The following is a 26,405-nucleotide window of genomic DNA, read 5'->3' on the forward strand; positions in this document are numbered from 1 at the left end:
GTGCGGCGTTAAACAACAAACAAACGAACACATGCTTACTGCATACAAGTCGGTCTCCATACGATATGCTGTAGGTAAGGCGTGTAACAGTATATTAACCGTTCCTATCGACCTGCAGCTGCCATGACTTATTCATTTCCAATACTTGCGCATGTCAGTAACACACATCTAAATTAGTAATTAAACTATTTTAATAAAGTTCTTCGTTTTACATTGACACTGCAACTTTAATAATCACAGTATGTGGTCTCGGTGACCCACATAAGGATGTGACCCAGAAATAGATAAGCGCGTCTTCTCTATCTTGTATACTAGCTCCCGAAGGAAGGACTAGGTCCCAGAACTCGATCTTGTTACATGGAATATTGACTGTGTACCACCGAGACAAACCGACAAGAATGTTGCTGAAAGTGATATGTTTGGTGGCAGCATTGGGGGTGATCGTTCCCACCCTAAGGGCGACCCCCCTCGACGACTACGTGAACAAGGCCGACCCCCACTACAACTACACGGTGTTGGAGTGGAAGTTCCGGGGTCCGGACTTCACGCTATACCTCCTCAATATGACGTCACAGCAATGGCTGACTGGTGAGAAACTGTGTTTAAGTTGACTGACGTTATTTAGAAAGGATGTTAGATCATTTCACTGTGGTGGCATTGGTACTCCAGTGGTGTAAGGCTCCGCAGATCGCTGAACGGAGTTGTGCCCCTTGTGTGTTCCAGAATCCGCTGGTCGTTTGTTCGAGTCCCATATTCACATAGATTATGGTATTTGTTTGTCGGCACCATGAAAGCCCTAGTTTTTTGGTTTCAACAAGTGTTGAGGCGAGGCGAGTACGAAAGAAGTGGTACACCCATCAATGTTGCAAAACACATTCATGTCTTCAGGACCCGTGAAGGTCCGGGGTAGAATAGGTCTTCTGCAACCAATGCTTGCCGTAAAAGACGACTATGCTTGTCGTGAGTGGCGACAAACGGGATCGGGTGGTCAGACTACCTGAATTGGTTGATGCATGTCATCGTATCCCAATTGTGTGGATCGATGCTCATGTTGTCAATCACTGGATTATTTGCAGACCGCCGTCACATAGCTTGAATATTGCTGAGTGCGGCGTTAAAAAACAAACAAACAAACATATCATGTCTTCAGGCATAAGTTCCACAAGCGCTTGACGTATTCGTAACGTTACCAGAATGACAGAATAGATACAGTATCGCCGTGAGAGGCTTGACACAGTCTATCGAACAGCGAAAAGGGGCCACTTTAAGGGTACGTCTGTTCCAGATGCTGCAACTCGTCGTTCAGATCGAGTTTTCTCCCTGTGGGTTCGAATCCGCGATTATGATTCTGGGTCTCTGAGTACAATGCAAGTGCACTTACTCATCAAAGTGGTAAACGTTTTCGACCTGAGTCAATTTGAGCTTTCCTTCCACATTACACTGGCAGGCGGTGATATGTGTTCAACCCAACTCACCTAATGCCTTAAAGTCTGATCATCACGACTCAATGTAAGAATAGCTTTAACTTGAATACCTTACAATTAAGGTTTCAGTGTGTACCTGTCGACGCTCATCAGCTGGTGAAGACAAAGGATCACGCGAAGACATTTCTGGTTGCGGTTTCCATATACTGTCATTCGTTCACGTTACACGATCAGCTGTTCCGTATGTCACTTCCGGGGGGTACGGGGCGAGCCAGTGTAAACGCCAGCAGTATTTACAACACACGTCTGTAGCGACCAGAACTGGGATAAACAGTCACAATAAACGTCAAGAAATATTTTTGAATCCTATGCACATTGTTGCCTCGGATGCTTACTTCAAATATGAATATCTGCTTTCTCTAAAAGTGAAATTTGAACAGGAACGTTTCTGGTTTCTAAAACGGCTACCAGTTTCCCTGCTACGGTGACGGCGACGGCGACGACTACGGCTATAACTGTTTCTGCTTGAGCATCCACCACACCCTCTGCAACTATAGTAGTACAACTTGTCTTCGTCTGTCTCACAGTCCCGAGCCATATTATGTTCTCTTTCGCCCAGCCCTTACTGTAATTCTATAGCCCTAAATAAAGCAAGTGTTGATTTTCCCCAGTTTCAGGATCTCCCATCTCACTGGGGTTCTTTTTTAATTTAAATTGGGTTATTTGTCTCTATGAAAATGATATATTTTAAGAGACTAAGCATTAGTCTAAACTTGTCCTTCCCCTAATACTTCTACTACTACTACTACTACTACTACTACTACTACCTCGTCAAGTCAGGAAATGCGGCTCAATGCTGGCAATGATGGCTGTACCGTCTGGACAGTGATGGTCTGGGTGTATAAGTGTTAGCGTAGCCATACTTGCTAGGAGAATCGATGCCCATACCCACAAGGTGTTAAAGTACCATGCAGCTAGACCACATCACATACTGCTGACCGCCACAACACCGTTATTATAGTTGACAAGATGGTCGAGGTGAAGCGCTTACACCATGCAAGTATATCTTTCGCAACTTTGATCACCGATCAGCCTACTAAAACTTGTTAAAGAGGTTCACAAAATGAATGCAATACGTTTTGCTTGTTGTTCCGCTGAGACTATGCCCTCTTCTTTCTTCCCACGGATCTATAACTATAGCGAGTGTAAATGTAAGTGTGGACGTGAGTGCGAGGGTAAGTGCGATTGTGAGTGTGTGAGTATACGCGTGGGCGTAAATGTAAGTGAGGATATAAGTCTGAGTAAGAAGTGACTGCCTGCTCCAGGACCTATGATTCACAATAGATGTCTGCTCCACAATCGGAATCTTATTTATGATATCTATACTCAACGCAGACGTGTCACACAGGCCGATTGACTTGCCATTGTTGTGTCTACCACAGCACTACACAATGTGACCAATGCAAATAAATCTGATGATGCGAAAGAAAGAAAGATTGCTAGCTATTACTCCGTCTCCCGTCACAGACTGTTACTTCTAACACGTACAGTTGAGCTCATAAACTCCAGAGAGACGGGAGATACACATTCCCAAGAATGTTAAGTCACGATGGAATCATGTCCACCAAAATAAGTCAATGCCTAAACCTACAAATTTCCTCACAAAACCCTTCCTCGGAACAACGCCTTCTGTGCTCTGTTTAGTGATAGCCTGATAAACATCTATATGACGGAAGTTAACGAATGCGTTGAATAACCCGCCCGTCTTCAGCGGCAGCATATACATCTGATAGACGTCGAAGTGTAGTAGTCACGTCGTTATTGTTCGATGAACTGATTACAGCGTCAATAAAACGTCGTGTAACGTGTATTGAGCATGGAGCATGCAACGTTTGTACGCCGTGGTAAAGAAATGATCGTAAAACAACAGTTCCAAGATTGATGGATGAGGCGATCGAAGAATCTGTTACCCTAACATAAGCATTAAGGTTGTCTTTTAAAGTCTGGTTATATCTTGGATGTTGTTTTTGCGATTGATGGATAACGCCAAAGACGCACCGCGCGTAGCTGGGTTGTCTCACAAGCTCCAACACTCAGCATTATCGTCGATACTGTAATGGTCTGAATACTAATAACACTCATGTTAAATATTACTTTTTAGAACATTTATTATATTCTTACATATTTTCACTAGTCAACACGACATATATTAATTAAAATTATACGAAATGATGAGTTTAATAGCTTCTCACGCGCATAGTTTGGTAAACACTTCACTCAGTGTTCAAGGACGATACATTTCGCATTTGTATTTGTCAGGCGTGAGGTAATGATAGAGAAAATGCGGTAATTCTCTGTTGCGTGACGTCATCGACGCCAGAAAGACCTATCCTGAAGTTTCAAAGTCTTATTTAAAGCTATTCTACTATAGAACCGTAATAAAACACTAAAAGAAATATGCCGACCGATTAACGAGTAAAGGTTTGTGTGTGCGAGTGAACGTGTATTGCGTCTGTTTAGAATAGTACCTGTCCTACGTAGGATTCTCTGAAGGTTTTAATGAATTATGCCATAAACTTGCAGAAGATTTTAGTTTAGGCTATAATTGGAAATTCACGAGGGTAAGATGGTGACTTTATAGTGATGTAATCGTTTTGGTGAAAAGGTGTCTGACGTAAATGATGGTTCTGTTGATGAAGAATGATTGTGATGATGATTGTGGCGATGTTTGGTTATATATATGCTGGTGTTTGCGAGGATAGCAGTGATGGCGTTAGCAATGCTGTTGGGTGATAGTGAGTTGATGTTGGTGTTGATGCCGCTTTGAAGTATTCTTATTGTATAACGGCGTGTCAGCTTAATGTGTGAGGAAAGCCGGAGTGATGTCTCAGACGTTTACCACGGTTTGTGAAACCCACGTGCGCGGGTTTGGTGCTGACAAACATAGAAACATAATTTGTGAGGTGAGGTGAAATGGGGTTTAACGTCGCGTCCAATATTATTGCACTTTTATAGCAACGCGCATGCACGTGTGTGTGTGTGGCTGCTTGTACTACTCCGGACAGATGCCGATTTATAGTGGTAGCACACTGAGATATCATGCCGCAGTTTTAACATGAATACCCTACTCAGACACAGTAAACTGACTCCGAGCCGACCAGTTCTTGTCTTAGCCCCTTAATGCCGAGAGCTAGACAGGGTAACAACAAGTACCATCTCTTAAGGTTTTTTGGTATGACGCGACCGGGGATCAAACCCCCGACCTTCCGCTCTCCGGGACGCTCTACCACTAGACCACGGAAACACAATTGGAGCGAACCGGGATTCGAACCCACAATCATAGGTTTCTGCTGTGCCCAAGGAACGCAACTCTGCGCAGCGAATTAGCCTTAGACGACTGAGCCAGCCATGTTTGCGACGATGTTAGGTGTCAATGGTGTAGAATAAACTATGGTGACAGTTATCATATATAAGCAATGTTAGTGGTGGTAGAAACTGTTGTAAATGTATTTGTAGTAATTTGCAGAAAATGATTGGACTACCAGCCAAGGGGTGTCAAGTGCTGTCGTAGCCAGATTTGGACAGAGGTAGACAGCGGCAAGTCGAACATAACAGTTTTGTACTAGAAATAGAGTTACCCGCCCTTGTTGTGTGCATAAACATGGCGGGATTGAAAGTACTAGAAGTTTTGGGATGAGGCAGTTTCTAAAAGGCAGGCGACGAGTACGTCAAGCGCTTGAGTGGAACTTATGCCTGAAGACATGATTTGTTTGTTTGTTTGTTGTTTAACGCCGCACTCAGCAATATGCTATATGACGGCCGTCGGTAAATAATACCAGACAGTCCACTGGTTGACAACATGAGCATCGATCCACGCGATTGGGATACCATGACATGCATTAACCAAGTCAGCGAGTCTGACCACCCGATCCCATTAGTCACCTCTTACGACAAGCATAAATCTCCTCTTACGACAAGCATGGGTTGCTGAAGACCCATTCTAACCCGGATCTTCACGGGGCCCAGCGACAAGAGAGCGTTTCGAGGCATTTCCGACCTGATTTGCTTCAGATTTACACCCCAGGCACAGTTTTGCTGCTGTCACTTATTTGAACCATTGTATTGCCTTATAATTTTGTGCTTTGATAGTTTATTGATTATTCATTGATAGTCATTTACTGATTTCACAATGTACTTCGGATTTTTGTGTCAAGCTCTGTTTGAATTTGAAAATCCCCACTTAACACACTACTGATTATAACGACTTAGTGATGCAGCTGTTTCGGAAATATGTTATTGTTTAGTGGTCCAACCCGGAACGGCAGTGTCAAACACTCCGGCTAATGGCTAACATGCATGTTGTTGAATATTCAGAGGTGGAGGTGGAGCACCCTATCTGGTGGCACTACATGATCGTGGCGGTGCCAGACAACCTGACTCGGCCTGACGCTGGCTGTCTGTATATCTCGTACGGCAGCAACGGTTACGGCAGGTGAGAACGGTATTTACCCGCGCAACGAACTCACTGTATGTTGGTTTAACGTAATATACCTCATCGGTATAAGCAGAAAAATATATATCAACAATAACAGCGCCAATATAACCAGGTTAGATTTTCTTCACTTGGATATGTAATATTTCACGCTAATTAGATGCTAGTTAAATATAGTGCTGGAGTCAGCGAATATCACACATGGGCAAAACGTGTGTAAAGATGCACAAGGGTCATGGAGTAAAGAGAGGTGTTGTATAGAACGTAGAGCTAATGTTTTTGAAGTATTAAGTTAAGGATTTAAAGCCAAGAATCAGCAGTATTTCGTTATATCACAGACGCATTGAAATGATAGAGTTCGGGACCAACAAACCAGATAGCAAGAACTATCCGCGGTACGAAAGTATCTGATACCGGCAAGGGCCCAATTCCATAAAGCGTTGTTATCGCTAGGCCTATCGGGTGAAAAAATGAGAGTGACGATCTTTAATAGCGCCAAGATAAATTTGTGGAACGGGCCCTTGTTTAGCGGGCTCTCGGACAAGTATGGACTCATCCTATCCAGCTTATCATATCTAAAGCTGGTGAAACAAATTACTTTTCTTATAGTTCACCATTATATTGAAATGCGCTACTGCCCCAAATGTAGAAAAAGTTGTCATTTTACTTTACATCGTGGCATCTTTCATATTTATGTAGGTCCCGGACTCTAAAAGTGGCGGGGCCTAGCTGAATGAGACGTTAACATGATAAAACGTTTCAACTCGTATGCCTGACAACTTGTCCTTTTTCCAGTTTCACTCCCGACGTGGGGGACGAGTTTATCAGTTTCATTGCTCTGATGGCGGTTAGTACGGGAACCATATGTGCCAACCTTAGACAAGTCCCCAACCAGCCGGTTGTATTCAAGGTACATTCTATGCCCGTCACAATGACTATTTGCACTACATCTGCCAGTCTGTTAAAGATATTGAACATTCCCAGATTCCGGTAATACCAATCAGTGGACGTCCTTGCAGATCATGCACGGGATTACTCAGGTTGATTCTATTTTCCTCACAAAGTACCCCATAAAACATGTCCCTACGACGAAGGGTTCAATTTAAGGCTGTTAAAGAGATGCAACAAGGAAAGAGTGATTTTACGGACAAGTTGACAGTAGAAAAAGTGCGCATCATCGAAACGCCAGTTAAATCTTAAACAGCTGTTGATCAAATGTACCATTTGAAAAGGCGCTTCTATAGCTAGATCCATTAACTGGACTCGTTTTTACAGTGTCGATGCGGTAGTGCGCATGTTTAACAAATTTCACTGCCGGAGGGACATCTGCGCAAATTACTCCGTGAATGTTTTCCAGCAGATAACGGGCACAGTAGCATAATGTTTCACACTCTAAATAGGTGTAAAGTAAGTGAAATGTATATAATTAGCTGGATCACTTGACATTTGCAGAATAACCTAACTGATCTTCATTCATAATTAGACATTTTTGTAACCCGTGATCTAGTGACTTAGTCACTCGTTGTCGGACTCGGTGTATGTACAGAAAATCCCGATGCTTTCAGAGATCATGAGTATTTTACGAACGTTTCCACTTGTTCGGCTGGCCGATTTGCAGTTTTCTTTAACGTTAATGGCAAATCAATATGTTCTCAAATTGCCCGTGTCAATTTAAAATAGGATGAATCAATCTTCAAACCCAAAATGAACAGTGAGATCTAAGAACTGAAAGTTCGAATGCTATGCATCATTTGTATTTCAATTCACGGCGCTGTGGGGGACACCATGAACTTAGACGTCGTCAGTGTAGGGGGCCAACACACGTGTACCCCTTCTGCCATGTCCCTATTTTACAACTAGAGGTCATACAGGCCAAAAGCATTACGTATAACCTGGGGGGAAATAGTAGAAAGCTGAATTTTTCTGGAAACCTGCAGAAAATCACACTGAGCACAATGTTCCCCAAGTTCCACCTAGTGGCATCTTCAAAATGTTCAGTGTTATTGCATTGTTCATGTGCTGCTGAAAAGTAGTAAAAGGTTGTGTTATTTTTTGTCTAATGCTTTTGGCCTATTTGATTAATGTTGTGTTCCAGAACGATCCCAGCAGGGCGAGTCGGTCCGAGGATGCTGTGATAGCGTGGACGTGGAAGGTGTTTGTGCAGGACCACCCCGACAGACCCGAGTGGCTGCTTCGGTTGCCAATGACGAAGGTACATACTGCAACCTCGTTAATCCGGACAATATTCCGGACTAACATTCGGTGAAGAAGTATTGATTTAACGCCGCTTTGAACAGGACTCCAATTATGTCACGGCGTGTCAATTAATGTGTACGGAAACCCAAGGTGATGCATGTGAAACTCGCGAGCTGGGATATAGAATTTACAAACTATAGTTCATAATCAGGGCGAATCTTAGATCTGACCCCAAGATCACCGGATCCTGGCACTACTAAGGGACACGACTCTCTACGGCGAATTTGTACTACTTGACCATACCGTTTCCCGTTACAATCAATAAATCAATCAAACCCTTTCCATAACCATAAGCAATCTCTACTAAAGGCAGAGTCCGTTGTGCGATTACTGTCGACGTCATTAGCATGCGTTGATGAATCACTATCAATTAGTGATGGTATCAAGAGTTCGCGAAAAGGTTAGCCTATCCTGCTCCTGCGGTGAGGCTGCCAACCTTTTTTGTACGCGGGATACGGGGGTCTATTTTGAGGGTATTCGGGACTCAGCAGTGTGGTACGCGGGACGCAAATAAAATCTTTTTGGGTACACAGATTCAGCATTTAAAAAAATAATAATGGTGTATTTCCGTTATATATTTTAATCTTTCGATATTTGTTCAGCAATTTAATTTCAAAGAACACACTTTTCTCAATGCTTTTGAGATTTGTGTTAAGTAGTATTAGGGACTCAGTGGTAAGCAATGAGAATCCCCCTCCCCAGCGGTTGCACCCCTCACAAAAGCAAGAAATGTCCGTCAAGCGTGTATTAATTATAGCAATACCTGGCGTTTTCTGTGTTTATGTAGGCAGCTGTGCGGGCCATGGACACAATGGCCGACTTCGGCAAGAAGACCAACCCCCAGTCTAACATTCAGAAGTTCATGGTGTGCGGGGAATCCAAGGTAGGATACGGATATTCCGAAATTTGAGAATCCACAATGGTATCCACCATAGAATCTAAAATACTTAAATATAATGATTTTTCCTGTTTCCTTTCGTATTATTCTATGTACACGAGAAGTCTAAAGACACTGATTGGTCCATCTAGGCTGATTGTATGTAGGTTATAAGACTTGACGTCGTTACAGCGAGGGTGGACGACGTGGACAACGGCAGCTGTAGACAATAGAGTCGTCGCCATAGCTCCAATCGTCATGGATCTACTCAATGTACAAGAGGTGCGTATCTAACAGAGTGAGTGAGTTAATGTTCCACCGCTAAAGCACAGTTGCAGACGTATCACAGTGGGTGACCCGAAAAAATTGGTTTCACAAGAAAAAATAATATTGATGTTCGATGGTCATAGCTATCACCCGTTATGCCATATTAGAGGTGATGGGTTACTGAATGACGTTGTTGCCTCATCACGCATGGGATCCGTGTTCAAGCCTTCATGTTGGCGTGCCTAGATGTTTTGTAAATGCAAGATTTACACTGGTACAGACACATCCACAGAAAGTCCTAACGTCTCACAAACGCATTCCCACTCGCCTAACCCTGACGTCCTCATTCGAAGTCACAAATTAACCCTCTCTCTTACGCACGTTCTTACACTCACCTACCCCTCACATTGTTCCTCAGCTAATAATCACTTTCGTGCTCTCACACCATTCAACACACATCTTGCTCACTGCCAATCCCACATTCGTTTGTTGTTTCACGCCGCACTCAGCAATATTCCAGCTAGATGACGGCGGTCTGTAAGTAAGTCTGGACCAGGCAATACAGTGTTTCAGATCATGAGCATCAATCCACGCAATTGGCATACGATGACATGTAGTATTAACAAAGTCAGCATGCCTGACCACCTACCCGATCCCGTTCGTTGCCTCTCACGACAAGCGTAGTCGCCTCTTACGGCAAGCATGGGTTGCCGAAGACCTATTCTGCACCCTCATCTTCAAGAGTTGCCAATCTCACGCATCAACCTTTTTGTCCTACCTTGCCTTCAAGGCTCTTCAGGTGTAATGAAAACTTTAAGTTTGTATATTCGTGTACTTGCACTATGTACGACGAGGCATCTCACCTTGCTTCTGACAGAATCTTCACCATCACTACCGGTCGCTGGGAGGGTGGACGTTTGCATTCAGCGACTACTACAGCCTCAACTTCACCAGGCAGCTTGATAACCCCAACACTAAACGCATGTGCGACATCGTCGACCCTTATTGTGAGACATTGAACGTTTTAATTCTTTATCACACAATTAGTTAAATTCCTTTCTTTTCGAAGAAAGATGAAATGGCTGATGCGCTACCAAGATGGTAAGTGCACTTTTAGCTCACCCAAACTAAGACTCATATGACATAGTGTCATGATGGGTTGCCATTTAAAAAAAAAATCAGATCATACACATGGCCGCCAAGGAGGCCATCTTGAAAACGGTATAAAAAGACCAAAGGCAATGTCAACATGCTTGCCTATATGGGCTACTGCAACACAGATAAACCATCACTGGCTTAGACGATCCGGGTGAATTATACCAGATATAGACGTTGATATACACATGCACAAAAGTTAAGCGCCACCATATTCATAGTCTCTTGATTTCACGTGTGGGAATCAGAAATACGAAACATGATGATGTATGACTGAATTAGGCTTCCATAGTTTCATGAACCCACATTTGTCCAGATACCACAAGGAAAGCGTTCTTTACGTGTTGCTGCAGTTCCCCTATCCTATAAATAGTGAAATTCAAGTTTCTGCTCCTGTGTGAGATTCCCCTTCCAATAGAGGTTGAAAATCAACCATGGTGAGGTGAAAGATAACGAACGCTGAGAGATGGCAAGTGATAGGCATGAAAATTCTGGCATGTCATGCAGGGCATTGCAAGACAAATGGGTCGTCATCCCAGTGGTCAAACAAATGATGTCAATGACAGGCATATGTCTGGTAGGCCAAGAAAGACCTCTAACAGAGACGTCTTTTCAGGATAGTCAGACGAAATCCATTTGCCACTTTAACAGATTTAAGACTGCAGTGGATTACCCATCAGAGACTCTCGACGATGACCGTAAGGTGTCGCCTCAGAGCGGCTGGTTATAACGCCAGAAGACCAGTAAAACGTCCTCAGCTGACAGAGAGGCACATGCGGAATCTTCTGATATGGTGTCGTGCCTGTAGTCGAAGGAACTTAGTCAACTGGAGAAGGATCCATTGGTCTGACAAGTGTCGAATGCTGCTACGAACTGTTGATGGTCGAATACGTGTTTGGAGGCAACGTAACACTCATTTTGCACCAAGGAACATCCAGAAGACCGTAGCATGTGGCGGGGGGTCTGTCATGACATGGGGTTGTGTTTCCTTCGGCTGCTAACTTCCGCTGGTGACAATTCGTGGAAACCTGAATGGCCAACAATACCAAGATGCCGTTCTTCGTCCAGTGGTAGTCCCTCATTTTGACAACCATCCTCTTCAGACAAGACCTGTTTACATGGACGACAATGCTAGACCACACAGATCTCGGGCAGGTTGGGCGTCAAGAGGCTATTGACACTCTTCCTTGGCCGGCTTGTAGTCCGGATCTTAATCCGATTGAGCATCTCTTGGACATTCTTGGCCGGAAAATCAGACATCGTGATACCCCAGTTCATACGATCATCTCGCTGGACTTGAAGCCGCACTTCATGAAGAATGGATCCGTTTGCCTCAGAGAAGCATTCAACGACTTGTAATGAGTATGAGGCGTGAGGTTGAAGCTGTGGTCAATGTCCGTGGATCATACACACGTTACTGACGTTTCTGTCTTGCAATAGATTCTGCACTCCCTAGGGTGTCTATGTGACACCTGATATGGTCTGCTGATATCATGACAGTCACATGACAAAAAACGTTTTTCAATGTTTTCTAATCCTTCAATTTCTGGTCTTCGGTAAAATTCCTTTCTGCTCATATTCTTTTGGAAGACAAGATAAACTTGCTTTGGGACATTTTTTGCATCACATGAGGTTTACATATACGGCTTATAACAATCGTACATCTCGTTATAATAGTCATCATTAAGTGCCAAAAGTAACAGCTCACAAATATGGTGGGTGGCGCTTAACTTTTGTGCATGTGTATATAATAGAGTGAGTGAGTGGGTTGCTTTTTTATCGCCGCTTTGAACTGTATTCCAGTCATATCATGGCGTGTCAGTTTTATGTTGGAAGAAAGCCCAAAGGTCTTTTCGCGAACAACTGGTACTATTTGATAGTGATTCATAAAGACAAGCTCGTTATATAGTCGGAATCATACAATCATATATCATATATGCAGAGATTTCTATTGGATATGGAAAGGTTTTTGTCGCTTTATTTATTTGTTTACCACTTTGGTGAAACCCACAAGAACGGGTATGAATTTATATTTTGGACTTTTGTCAATTTAATTAAAATCAGGCCTTAATTCTCGCGACCACCAAACAAAAGTCCCAGGACATCCCATTACAGGTAATGAGGGGAACAAACTTTGACTTCAAATTAGCGATTTCCATTCCATGCTATAATTTTTATTTTTTTTGACAATGTTCTCCATTCGAAATTTGAAAACTGAACAAATGAAAATTCTGCAATGTCTAAACGGCCGATATTGTATAACAATACTTCAGACGGGCCTTGGACAGTCTCCTTCGTTTCAAATGTTTATTCCATTGAGCGAGAGATAGACGATGATTTGGACAGAATCAGTCATACAGCCCGTAACTGTCGTTCTGAATACCCCGTGTTAAGCTTTTCGAAGATGCATGATTAGAAAACACATTCCGACTGTCACTTTTCCGATCTGGCAAGCGACGCTCTGATTTGGTCGGTTGAAAGGTCGTTCTGACGTGACCCGTAATGGGATGTCTTCAGATCTTTGTTAAGTGGAAGTGAGAACAATGATCTCATTTAAATAAGATTGGGTTTTTGTATGGTTAGAAATAGGACTTTGTCATGACACAAAAACGGTTGATTTTATTCAAAAAGTAGATGGCATTTTGAGTAGAAGAGTAATGTTTCGTAGGAATCTATGAGCAATGCTATACTGGAACCATCAATGCCTTGTATTGAGAAGAGCTCAGAAAGTTCTGATTCGCTTACATGGTAATTTGTTTCCTCCTTCCGCTAGATTTTGGTAAACACAACTTGATGATTATTATTTCTATTACATCTTTTATAAAACAAAAGGTATTAAGGGCATGTTTACTACATATTGCAACTGAATTTTACACTATTGTTGATACCTCTGGTAATGCTTTCATATTCCAGAAACTCAGTTGTACAACTATATATATCAGCAGAAAAGTATAACTGTTTCATATGAAGTGGTGTAAATGTTATGTTATTGAAAATAACAACATAATATTTGGTCATTTGTCTGATCAATGTTCTACCATAAAACATTCAATGACAAACCCCATACCTGGTACCCGGAGACGGAGCAGCACGTCCTAAAAGAGGGGTGGTGTAACAACTCAATTAACAATGTCAATATCGGATGTGGCCACCATCTGCGTTGATGTGGCGGTGCATTGAAGACACCACAGTATTGAAACAGCCTGGGGGATGTTGTTCCAAATGTCAACCAAAGATTTGCCGAACTGAGCTTGTGTTCTCGGCTTGTTCTGACTCTGTCCTAGGTGTCCGTCTATCTCATCCCAAACATGAGAAAGGTATGAAGACACAGCCGGCCATGGCAGCACAGCAATGTTATGCTACCTCAAAAAGTCTGTTACAACACGTGCAACATGTGGGCGGGCATTATCCTGCTGCAACCTGACGTTACGTCCCTGTATTTTCTCAAAGGGTAGGACGTTATGTCGTCCAGGTAGCGTACGCCATTTAAATTGCCATTAACAATGATGAGCTGTGTTCTCCCATGAATTGTGAGGCCACCCATACCATTAGACGTTCAACTGACGACGTTGAGTAACGCAAAAACCATCAGAGATATCCAGATAAAATCTGGAATCATCTGTGAATAGTATACTGTCCCAGTCTTGTCTTCTGATCCTCAGATGTTGCCTACACCAAGCTAGTCGTGCCTGACGTTGACGTTAAAGGAACATTAAGCGTATCGCTGGTCGTCGGGGCCGGATGTTGTGCTCCCTCAACTGGTTGCCTACGGTTCTGTCGCTAATTGGTCTCAATCCAGGACATTTCCGAGCTGTGGCAGTTTGGTATCGATCCCGTATATGCACCAACCGAATATGGTTGACTTGTTGACTTGACGTCATACGTTGACGGTAAAAGATGTTCTAGATAACGTCTCCAAAGAGATGATATTGTGTTTCGAGCAACATAAAAATTTCTGGCAATTTCTTATTGCACCATTCCTGTTTGAAGCATACCCACGGCGCGTAGACGTGATTTTCAACAATCCGGGGCATTTAGTAAGCGGTATTTACGGTTAAACAAATATGTTTTTTGAGCACCTTATAGCTGAACAATCATTGTGTGCTGAACACATTAAAAAAACACTGCCACTGCAGTTGGCGTTGATCCGTACTTTAGCATCCCATTGGCAACACCGCTCTGGAAACCATGTTTCCTGTTCTTTTACTAAGTCGAGTGTGAAATAATCTATGTTTTTTTTAATATGGTGGCTTATAAATAATGGACAAGGAGGGAAATGCACGCATTTTCGCATGTGATTTGCGCTTCGAAACGACTGCGTTCCTGCGACGTGCTCAAAATGAATGATGTAAATAGTGTACTGTGTATCTTCAATGCGTCTCTTTACGTTTGTATACATCGTTTCACAAATTACTATTTAGTGTATTTCACAAACAAGAACACTTGACTTGCGTTTCTTTTTGCGGTTTGTGTATATGTGCCAAAGTTTCATCAGTCTGCTGATATCGGAGATGTTTACACTGCAAAATGTACATTTTGATAGAATTTATGCGCATAACAGTACATGTTGAGGAGAAACGCCTGAAGAGTGGCCATATATAGCTTTTTTGGTACAGCTGCCATGGTGGCCATATTGACTTCTTGAAATAATACAGATTATATAATTCATCACTGGTAAGCGAACAAGCATGTGAAAATGCTTTCTATCGAAAGAAGTTGATATTTTCGTTCCTTTTCAACGTAATGAACAGTGCAGAAGTTAATATCTATTATCAATAGGTTTTAAAAGAATATCTATATAGAGATTATAGTCTCATCTTATCTTTCTTGTCCGGTGTAAAACACATGGAACTTTAGGAAAACAAAAGGGGTGTCATCTACTATAATAATAGCATCATGGACATCTAAAAAATGACATTCTTTATTTGACATACATATAAAGAGAGATATGGATATATGCCAGTACCTCTCTGTTTCAGCATACATAGACCGATTGACAATGCCAAAGTACATCATTACCACGGGAGGAGACGAGTTCTTCCCTCCGGACGACGCTAAGTTCTACCTCAAAGATCTGAAGGGAGACACATATCTCAGGTACACCAATGATTCTGCAGCACGTTACAATTCTTGGAAACCTCCCTTAATCATTCAATAATGAGCATGGTCTTACGCCGCTTGGCGCAATATTCCAGCAATTACGTCGGGGGACAACAGAAATGGATTTCACACATTGTACCCATGGGGGGATTCGAAGCCAGGCCTTCGGCGTTAAGAGCGAACGCTTTAATCACTACGTCCCTAATCAGTCATCAGTTTGGCTTTATGTGTATTAAGCTCATGGAAAACATTTTCAAGGCCGAACAATCGAAACACAGAAATGTAAAGGGTTTCAGATTAAATCAACATAATCTGTTCATTGTTTCTGAAGGAGAATTCCCAACGCCGAGCATAGTCTAACGTTCCATCGTATCTCACTCTTCTTCGGCATACAGAGCTTCTTCCAGAGCGTGCTCGAGGTGAGGAACTAATTGTATCTGTGTGAACAGCCTTGTCTTTAAGTGGAAATGTACCTTAACTTTTAGTAAAACTCAGAGTAGAAAGAAATCTAATTCAGGAATGCATTTTCTCATTCCGATCTCTTGGTCGCTTCATTTTTAAAAATATTTTTTTGTTATTCATTTTATTATTTTATTATTATTTTCTGGGAATACCCAGAATTGATTTACAGCTTCAACGAAGCCGTCAAGGCAACATTGTTATATTTGAATAACTGACCTGCTCAGCCATTTAAATCTCAAGACAGGTTTCACAGATTTTTCACGATAATATATTGTGTACGAGTTTCTCATGAAAAGGATTATAGCTTTAAAGGCAACTTTAGTGGGTGATGCGTGTAGTTAGTGACTATTAGCTACGGTGTACAGTTGCGTGCAGCGACTTGAAGCTGTCTTAAGATTTATAACCTCGGTACTTTGAACAGGCCTTACGTCTTTGTTACAGGATACACCACGGCCTCAGTTGCGCTGGGAGAAAAACTATGTAAGTTGTTCAGATTGTATTGTGCTTTCATTAAGTTGTTGACAATGTCCATGAAACTTTCACAAACATGTACACGATATGTACATTATATCATTTGTTGCTATTTAATAATGAAATTATAACATGTTCATATAGACACAATTCATATAATATGTTTGTATTTGTTTAGACCACCGATGGTGGAATCCTGACTTTTTATACCAATGTAAAGCCCTTAACTATTGGAGTGCAGCATACCCGCACGGTCGGACCTTACAGGTAGGTGTTAAAAAACACTCGCACTGTCGAGCTGTACATGGTACGTGTCTGATATACCCACACGATCGGACTATACAAAGTAGGTGTCTAACATGCCCGCACGATCGGAACTTACAGGTAGGTGTCCAACATACTGGCAGGATCGGCCTATACAGGTTGGTGTCCAATATACTCGCAGGATCGGCCTATACAGGTTGGTGTCCAACATACTCGCAGGATCGGTCTATACAGGTTGGTGTCCAACATACTCGCAGGATCGGCCTATACAGGTTGGTGTCCAACATACTCGCAGGCTCAGACTATACAAGGTTGGTGTCCAACATACTCGCAGGATCGGCCTATACAGGTTTATGTCTAACATACTCGCAGGCTCGGACTATACAAGGTTGGTGTCCAACATACTCGCAGGATCGGCCTATACAGGTTGGTGTCCAACATACTCGCAGGATCGGCCTATACAGGTTGGTGTCCAACATACTCGCAGGATCGGCCTATACAGGTTGGTGTCCAACATACACGCAGGATCGGCCTATACAGGTTGGTGTCCAACATGTTTGCACGAACAGATCTTACATGTGGGCGTCGAGCACTAAGAGCGTTATGGGCTACAAGGGGATCATATTTAACAGTTTCTAAATGTATACTTTCCATTTTGACGCGCTTCCATGAATGAAAATGCGTTTTCAGCGCAAGATTAACTATGCGTTGCGGTCGTTAAGAAAACCTATTATTTGCACTTTAATGACAGGGTCGAAAAGTTTCCAAATGCCATGCACTTCATCGGGGACCCCCAGAAATTAACTTGATAGTATATATACTATTTTACAGTTTGGTTGACACATTGATACGTTCAGTTCTTATAACATGATTTATAGCAAGCGTAACAGTGGTTTGTTTTCGTTCACTGCAGACGCGACTTCCGGTTGGCGACAGCAGACCCAAATAACCCGGATGGATTCCTTCCTCAGCTTGTTGTGTGGGTCAGGGATGATGTGGAATTTATGGTACGTTGCCTAGGCTTGCTGTATATACTCCCTGGCATCACAGGCTCGTGAAGTGTACGAACAGGCTAACACATTTATATGTTGTTGATTAAGAGTAGGTCTTCACATTTACATTCTGTTGAACAACGAACATTCCCAAAATATTTAAAAGACTAAAGTCGACGTCCTTACGTTTTTAAAGTAGTAAAATAGTTTCGATTTAAAAAGACACTCTTGAGATGTTTTATGTGTCTGTTGCAGGGAGAGTGGGTGTATCGGGCTACGTTTCAGAATCCCCCTGAAGGTTGGCTAGCCTTCTATATGGAAGTAAGTCAAAACATGTTCCATCTGCAGTGCTTGAATGAGTGAGTTTTATTTTACGCCGCTTTGAACAGTATTTCTTATATATCATGGCGTGTCAGCTTAATGTTTGAGAAAGACCTGATGTTACCTATAGCCCCTAGAAGTCAAAGGGGGCTTGCACGGGATCCTTTGGTAGATGACGATGTGGGATTCTAAACCACTGTCAGCGGATCCGATCTATACGAAGAGAAGCAACTCTGCAAAAATTATTACAGTAACTTAGGCCCTGAATTATCCGCGAAACGTTCCTGGTTTAAACTGATATTATTTGAATGGTACACATACTTAACATATTTGTGTGAACAGAAGCATGATGCATCGAGATTTTATTCCGGCCAAGATGTACACAAGTGTACATGCCAGAAGTCATTCCCGTTTGTGTTTATCATTTTCAGGCAACATTCCCAGGGCCGGGTGTGACAAACTTTGAGTTCTGTTCCGAGACGATGATCATCCCTAATACCTACCCCTTCCCAGAATGCCACGGGGAGGAGTGTCTGGGAACACTGGTCTAACGGTACATTTCCTGTACAGCATTGATTCACAGATGCAGAAAAAAAACATATTCTGTGACAGCTTTCAAATTCTTCTTTGATGCAATATTATTATTCTTGTGTAGCAGTTTTTCATACATAAAATATTACAAACCGCTCGAGTCTTAATTTAAAAAAAATTGAGTGATGTTCCTCTTTACGCGGTCTTTGCATTGTAAATGTGGAAATAAATAACAAACGAATTGAAATTTGTTTTTCGTTCTTATTCTGGAATCACTCAAAGGCGAAATGAAGAAAATTAGTTCAGCTATTGTATGGAAACGACCTGCACTCATTTCTCACATGTGTATCACCTGATGGGCAGAAACTGACTACTCGTTGTGGCGTGTTGAATTACCTTTGACCCACTTATCATCGATCAATGTAATCTTATAACAGTTTATCTGGCATTTATATTCGCATACCTCGAAATCAGTGTAGTCCTGTCGATATATGTTGGATGGTCTCCGAAATATTACCTAAACCCAATATGGCTTAATGGATTGTGCAAAAAAATCCAATCACTTCAAACGTTCAACTTAGGTCTGTCCCCTCAATGATGTAACGTGACACTGTTCGTATAAGTTGGTATTTTACGGAGTTATATACAATCCAACTACAAAATCCCTTACTGATAAGTATTCGATATATCTCTGGCTTATGAAATATAAAATCGGCTCGTACCATCTCACCATATAAATCGGCCACAGGCCTTAAGTTCTCTGGGCAGACGCCCCATCCAAACAAATATAGTGGCTGGTTGGTTTGTTGTTTAACGCCTCACTCAGCAATATTCCGGCTATATGACGGCGGTCTGTAAATAATCGAGTCTGGACCAGACAATCCAGTGATTGATCTCATGAGCATCGATCCACGCAATTGGGATCGATGACATGCATCAAACCAAGTCAGCGGGCCTGACCACCCGATCCCGTTAGTCGCCTCTTACGAGAAGCATAGTCGCCATGATAATTATTGTATGAAATGGAAACTTTTTTTTTTATTAAATCTAAAAACAAAATAGTTGTTTTTTGATAGTGGAAATATTAAGAATAATAAATTCTCCCAGTACGGCACTCGTCAAATAGAAACGATGGACTCGTATGTTTATCTCGACATCAAATTTCATTTAAAACATTTGAATACTTGCACACGCAGTTCAAACTTCGTTTAGGGATGCTAAAAGGACTTCGTGTTGTTTACTGAAAAAAGCAAGAACTATTAACATCCCAATCGATTGTCTGATTAGAGGTTTGTGATGTGATAATTTCACCTATGCTACTGTATGCGGGGGTTTGGGTGTTCTAACGTTATAGGGAGAGTACAGTTTAAGTTTATTTATCTTGTCTCTGGGCTAAAATCTTCATGGTATATGGCAAACTGGGGAGAGTACATATAAGTATCCAAACTTCAAAGAGAATGACCAAGTATTGGCATTAAATTGCAATAGAAAGTTAACTCGGAAAAAACGTCTAACGTGTTATGCAACCTAATGATCGTGATGCAACTCGACTTTGTACCCTTTGCTCAACTGTATAGGGCAGTTACTTAATAACTGTATGCGGCATGGCCGAAGTATTTCTCGTACCTCAATATTTTCATAACGATTGATTGTCATAACTCTTGAAGGGGTGCTAAAGGATGTATTATATCAAAAATGGAGAAGCGATATTTTAGCTAGTTCGAGTGGTAATCACTCTAAATTTATTAACAACTTCCTTCTCTCAGGAATTAATTACTGTGCCCAACTGCGATTTCATACCACATTTTAAGACATACGAGAGGTGTTCATTAAAGATTTCCCCTGACCCACTTCCGATGGACCTAGTGGAATGAAACTTGGCATAGGTATTAGTCTTTCTCCACATAGAATTCATCAAGAGTTACACACTTCTCTCATCGGTTTATGCAACTATGGAGACCTCGCTTGTAAAAGCCCTCATTTTGCATCTCAAACCAGGACTTGACTTCAGAAATCAGTCTTTCATCATTTGTGAAACGTTTTCCCTTCAAAAATGACTTCATGGTTGGAAAGAGGTGGAAGTCAGATGGTGCAAGGTCAGGAGAGTAAGGAGGATGTGGAAGGATTTCATAGCCACAGGACCGCGCTTCTGTCTGGGCAACATGAGAGTTGTGTACTGGAGCATTGTCTTGCAGGAGACGGACACCCTTGGCCAGCATGCCACGCCTCTTAAGCTTGATAGCGTCCCGCAATTCCCGCAGCAGTGAAGCATAATAAGCTCCTGTAATTGTGGTACCCTTTGCCAAGAAATCCATCATCACTACTCTGTGCTGGTCCCGTGAGCATGACCTTGCCTGCAGAGGGTTGGACAAGTGCCTTCTTTGGGGATGGTGACTCCACGTGCTTCCATTGCATCGACTGAACTTTAGTCTCAGGATCATAGTGATGGACCCATGTTTCATCATGTGTGATAAGTCTGTCAAAAAAGTTTGCCTGGTTTTTTTGGGCACATGTCCAAAAGATCCTTTGAGCAATTGACTCGTTCCTGCTTTTGGAAAGGTGTGAGCAACCTGGGAACCCATCGTGCAGACGCCTTATGCATGTTCAAATTGTCATGGATGATTTTTTCCACAGACCCTACACTGATCTTGACATCTTGTGCTAACTTGCGAACAGTTATACATCGGTCTGCCAAAATGGCGGTCTCCACTTGATGGATAGTGTCCTCATCAATGGCTGAATAGGGGCGACCAGGAATGGCAGCTGTTTCCACAGATGTCCGACCACACTTGAACTGGCGATGCCAGTGTTTAACAACGTCATATGATGGGGCATCTTCCCCATAAGTTGCTTTCATTTCATCGAAAGTTTCTTTTGATGTGCGACCTTTCAAATATAAAAACCTAATCACTGCTCTGTATTCTACTGGCTCCATTGTCACACCCTACTCGATCATAACACCAGTAAAAGTGGTAAGATTAATAGTTCGGTGCTGCAAATTCAGACATAACCTATAGATACATGTATCATTACACATGTGAAATTTCAACCAAATATGATAACCCTAAGTGGTTTAGGGGAAATCTTTAATGAACACCCATCGTATAACTACTAAAATTAGACCCGTGAAGATCCAGGGTAGAATAGGTCTTCAGCAACCCATTCTTGCCGTAAGCATGGTAACTCTGCTTGTCGAAAGAGGCGACTAATAGGATCGGGCGGTCATACTTGCTGACCACCAGCGGTGTTTTAAAGAGAAATATAAAGTTTTGAACTTCTGATACAGAGTAAAATTTTGAGTTTAAAAGAGACTTCACTGTCTTTGCACTAACAGTACTGTGTATATTGGATTGACAAAAAGAGATTTACAACCATAATTGTCTATACCTCATCTACAAATCTGTAATTACATGAGATGAAGCTTCCAGACGACCTCAGCTGACACTACAACTGCCTTTCTACGGTAACTGGGGTATCATTGGGTGTGGACAGCACCCGCAACTCATTCTTACACTTCACCATGAATGCGGAAGGTTATACTTTCCCCGCTACTCGGAAACATCTGACCCGCAAAATACACCCCTATATCTACTGACCACATTCTTCACAGGGACAGTCCAGCATAACATAGCTTTCTTAGAATGGAGCCCACGTGACTACGGACAGTTGCAATGTGAAACCCATGTCCAGGCACCTCGGTCGTCTAGGTATAACATATTTTTTTTCAAATATCGTGGCTATCCAATGTGTATGGGGTTAATGTACCATTGGTACCTTAAAATAATCTGCCGAGATAATATTACTGTATTGCCTGTAGGTATATGTATCATCAAGGTGATGAAGATCGATTGAATGAATGAGGAATCACCTGAGTAGCCTGATGTGCCAGTTAATGTTTAGACCCAACATCTGTTTCCTAAACTGCACACACGTACGTCTCTTGTTATTTATGACTCGTTAGGGGTTAATATGATGATATTACTATTGAGTCCGCTTTGGTTTATGTTTTTTTAAGCGGCAACTGATGTTGCTAGTGACAGCAATAGTTTATCGAAAAGCTGATATAAGTTGGATCTCATGTTATTATCAATATACCAGAGGATTGGTGTTACGGTGACAACTTCCCACATGTGGTCCCTATTATGCTACACGCAAGGTACACTATGTTCAGAAACAGAGATTTCTCGCCCTTAGAGAAAAAAAACAACCATTGATTTTGCACAGCACGGTATGTGTTGTATATTACGGTCGTATCAACACCAACCGCAATACTACGCTAGAGCAATGGGAAAATGAATTTCATGTTTTCAGTCATTAGCGAAAACATCATTGTTTATTAATTTGTCATGTTTTTAAGCAGTCGGGGTAATAAGGATTTCTTGAAGAAAATATAACTTAACTTAACTTAACCATAGGTCACGTAAGGCACCTAGCATAGCCACACAGTGAGGTACATTGATACTTAACGTTGTCGCCTTCAAACAGAGGAATCCAAGCTGCATGACTGAAGTGAAAGATCGATATTCAACTGTATTGAAGATTTCTATAAGTGCATATGTATATCTATCATTTACTAGTATCTTATACAATATTGTTAGATTAGTATTGTTGTTTACTTTGTTGAGTGTTTATTTCTCCATGTCGACGTAGTCATGGTTTGCAACATGTTTATCTGTTCTATTGGCATGCGATAGTTAAAAAGATGGATTCACATAAAACATAATCGCCACTTCTCTGCCCATGATTGGACGGGAGTAGGTATTAACGTACTAGAGCCAGTGTCTGAATTAGAGTAACAGATACCATTCTGTTTTTCGAAGAATCGGGTTGTAACTTATGGAATAAACCAAACTCCATCGAAACACCGTTTGAAAGTGCACACACCACCAGTACATGCTTATTATAGGTCACATCGTGCGTAGTTAATATTTATTTTGACTTGTATTAATGCCGTGCAACATATGAACTGAAATTTAGGTTTACTCATAGCTGTGGCGGGGTACAGAAGACGTTTACTTTTAACTCTCAACACTCAAATTATTAAGGATGCCTCGCAATATATCCACCCGACCATCATATAATATACACTCTGTTACATTCAAAATGTCTTCCACGAGCATCACTTTCTAAGAAATATCAGAGCCTAAACATGTTTCATAAAGCATTCGGTTAATGAATAAGCTAACTGTGAACATGGGATATGTAAATATCTGTTTTGTGTGTGTTTGAAATCTACAGAATTAAAAAAGGTCCTAAAGGAAAGCTATGTATTATCTTATAATTGTTCATAAATAGGCACGGAAGACAATGCAGCTTGCACGTTGACTCTTGATACAACAAATAGGTGACACCTGATTTTAATATCCACTCAGCACATGATACTTCACCTTTAATAATATTTGATTAATTTTACACAATAAGCTCTGACATGTCAAAGTAGTGTAGTATAAAGGTCGGTGTCAGTCGTAAAACGCGATTGTAGCTATTTTATATTTTGCAGCCTACTAATGAATGATAAATCTTCAGCCGTTGTAACACTTCTCATTGATCATTACCAAACAACCTAATGTCAAAAATAATGTAGGGTAAAAGCTAATTTGTAGCTATTTCATGTTTTGCTCATTACTAATGAATGATAAACCTTCGGACGTGTTAACGCACTTTTCTCATTGATCCTTACCAAACAACCTACCACAAACTATATAATATATATAGAACTGAACGCCGCAATTCGTCATTAAACGCGCTTGAAACTCAATAAGAACCTTACTGTATGATGGATTCAAAGATGTGTGGAATGAAATCTCACGTGAGTTTATGGGCATATACTTATTCAGTTTGGTCCATTTATAACTTCATAAATGTGTTACCTCTACTGCGATCCTCACATGCATTCTTCTCAGATTTGGTTTGGTTGATTTGTTGTTTAACGCCGCACTCAACAATATTACATCTCTATTACGGCGGTCTGTAAATAATCGAGTCTGGACCAGACTATCCAGTGACTGATATCATGAGCATCAATCCACGCAATTGGGATAGATGTCATGCATCAAACAATGCTGCGAACGTGACCACCCGATCCCGTTAGTCGCCTTGTACGACAAGCATACACGTCGCCTTTTACGGCAAGCATGGTTATGAAGGCCTATTCTACCCCGGATCTTTACGAGCATTCTTCTCAGAATTTTACTTGCCAAACAAACTTGGCCAGGTCTTGTATATCTGTGAGTGAGTATGGTGATACACCGCTTTTAGCAATATTCAATATCACGGGAGGAAACAAACAAGGGTGAGCTTCATGTGCATGTGGGCGTGAACTCTTCAGCCACGGGGCTACTCCACCGTCATTATTAGTGATGCAAACAGCAGCAAATACATTCTTACTAATATCCCCCACTGCTGTTCCGAAATTTTCAACTACAAACAGATTGGTTAATCATATATTCCTCCACTTACCTTGTTTTTTTACCTTTTTTCTCGTGCACCAGAACAGGCCAAGAAATCACGGTGAAAATTCGCTTCTTCTTGGGTAGCATTCATAATGAACATCACAAATTGTCTTTTCCCGAAACCGTCATTGTAGTGTGTAAATAGTAGAAACATCAATACTGTCTGCAAGCTCATGTTCATGCCGGTTAACAATCTAATCTCACAGATTGTTGCAATTAATTTGACATGCAGTTGTCAAATATTCCTCGTCTGCTTTCATTCGCGGCGTCTGGAATTAACGCGCATGAAAAACTCGTGCAACGGAAGCGAGCCGTGATTGGTTTAACTCGTTCCCATGACATCACGTGACAATGCTCGCGATCATCTGGGTGAAATAAACAAGGCCTCAAACTTGTCTTGATACACATTTGTCCAGAGACCATAAAATAGGTCTCTGGTTTGCCTAAGTCGTAACGACAAAGCCAACATTGAAGAGTAAGTAGGTCGGTCGGGTAGCCCTGTGGTTAAAAGCGTTGGTTCGTCAAGGCGAAAGACCGGGTTCGATTCCCAACATGGGTACACAGTGTGAAGCCCATTAATGGCGTCTCCACATATGGTTGTATTAATGTCAAAGGCGGCGATAAATCTAACTCACTTTGAAAAGTCCTCTGTTCAACGGCCATTTCCAGTCTAGGTCTAGACGTTGAAATTTGCTAGTACCTTGCGTGAACAATCATTGCAACTTCCGTACAGTTGGCTTCATTGTTAGGTTGCTCTCATACAGACATTGTGATAATGTACTTTGAGTTAGCAGACAAACATTTTCTTTAAATGACTTTGAAAGTACTTCTTGACAGGCGCGATCTGGCTCTGCGAATTCATGAACATATATGAATCATTACAGCATTGATATCAATTTAGTATGATCCGAAACAATATGTTTACTATATGTGTTCATTGTATTTACGATGTTGTAATGTCCTGGTTCGACACGGGATATTTCTCAACACTGTCACTCTTTAACTGACTGGAATGGATTGCCATAGCGCCCATCTTTATGGATGTACTCAGTGTGCAACGGGGAGAGTTTGACTTTTGCATTGAGATTGAGCACCCGAAAAAACGTTCCGTATAAAATCTGAAACACTCTTAAGTACAAATACCATTTTGCCCGGTGGGGATTCGGGTTAGAATTTGCAACTTAATGGATCTGGTGGTCAGGCTTGGTTTATTGTGTGTCATCAGACCTCGGCGTGAATCGTCACTCATAAGATCAATCACTGGTTTGTGCGGTCCAGACTGGATTTTGTTTGTTTTGTTGTTTAACGCCGCACTCAGCAATAATCCAGCTATATGACGGC

At 41.7% G+C, this 26,405-nt stretch overlaps 1 protein-coding gene across 1 annotated transcript; it reads left to right on the forward strand.

Annotated features, from left to right (window-relative positions):
* Positions 1 to 365: 365 nt before the first annotated feature.
* LOC139444660 (autocrine proliferation repressor protein A-like) lies at positions 366 to 18,796 on the forward strand. The gene is made up of 14 exons (XM_071225589.1): positions 366 to 588; positions 5,799 to 5,916; positions 6,712 to 6,826; positions 8,012 to 8,128; positions 8,960 to 9,055; positions 9,242 to 9,331; positions 10,194 to 10,323; positions 15,451 to 15,568; positions 15,903 to 15,990; positions 16,475 to 16,513; positions 16,683 to 16,771; positions 17,682 to 17,775; positions 18,016 to 18,081; positions 18,513 to 18,796. The coding sequence occupies exons 1-14, from the start codon at positions 399 to 401 to the stop codon at positions 18,630 to 18,632; spliced, it is 1,470 nt and encodes a 489-aa protein (XP_071081690.1). The 5' UTR covers positions 366 to 398; the 3' UTR covers positions 18,633 to 18,796.
* Positions 18,797 to 26,405: the final 7,609 nt, after the last annotated feature.

The sequence above is a fragment of the Haliotis cracherodii genome, unplaced genomic scaffold (assembly GCF_022045235.1).
Source record: "Haliotis cracherodii isolate W230 unplaced genomic scaffold, xgHalCrac1.p SCAF_6, whole genome shotgun sequence".
Lineage (NCBI taxonomy): Eukaryota > Metazoa > Mollusca > Gastropoda > Lepetellida > Haliotidae > Haliotis > Haliotis cracherodii.

Excerpts from the sequence above, each read along its gene's own strand:
- LOC139444660 (XM_071225589.1), top strand. The coding sequence starts at position 399 with ATGTTGCTGAAAGTGATATGTTTGGTGGCAGCATTGGGGGTGATCGTT. Across the intron at positions 5,917-6,711 it reads GGCAGCAACGGTTACGGCAG|TTTCACTCCCGACGTGGGGG; the intron begins GTGAGAACGGTA and ends TCCTTTTTCCAG. Across the intron at positions 6,827-8,011 it reads ACCAGCCGGTTGTATTCAAG|AACGATCCCAGCAGGGCGAG; the intron begins GTACATTCTATG and ends GTTGTGTTCCAG.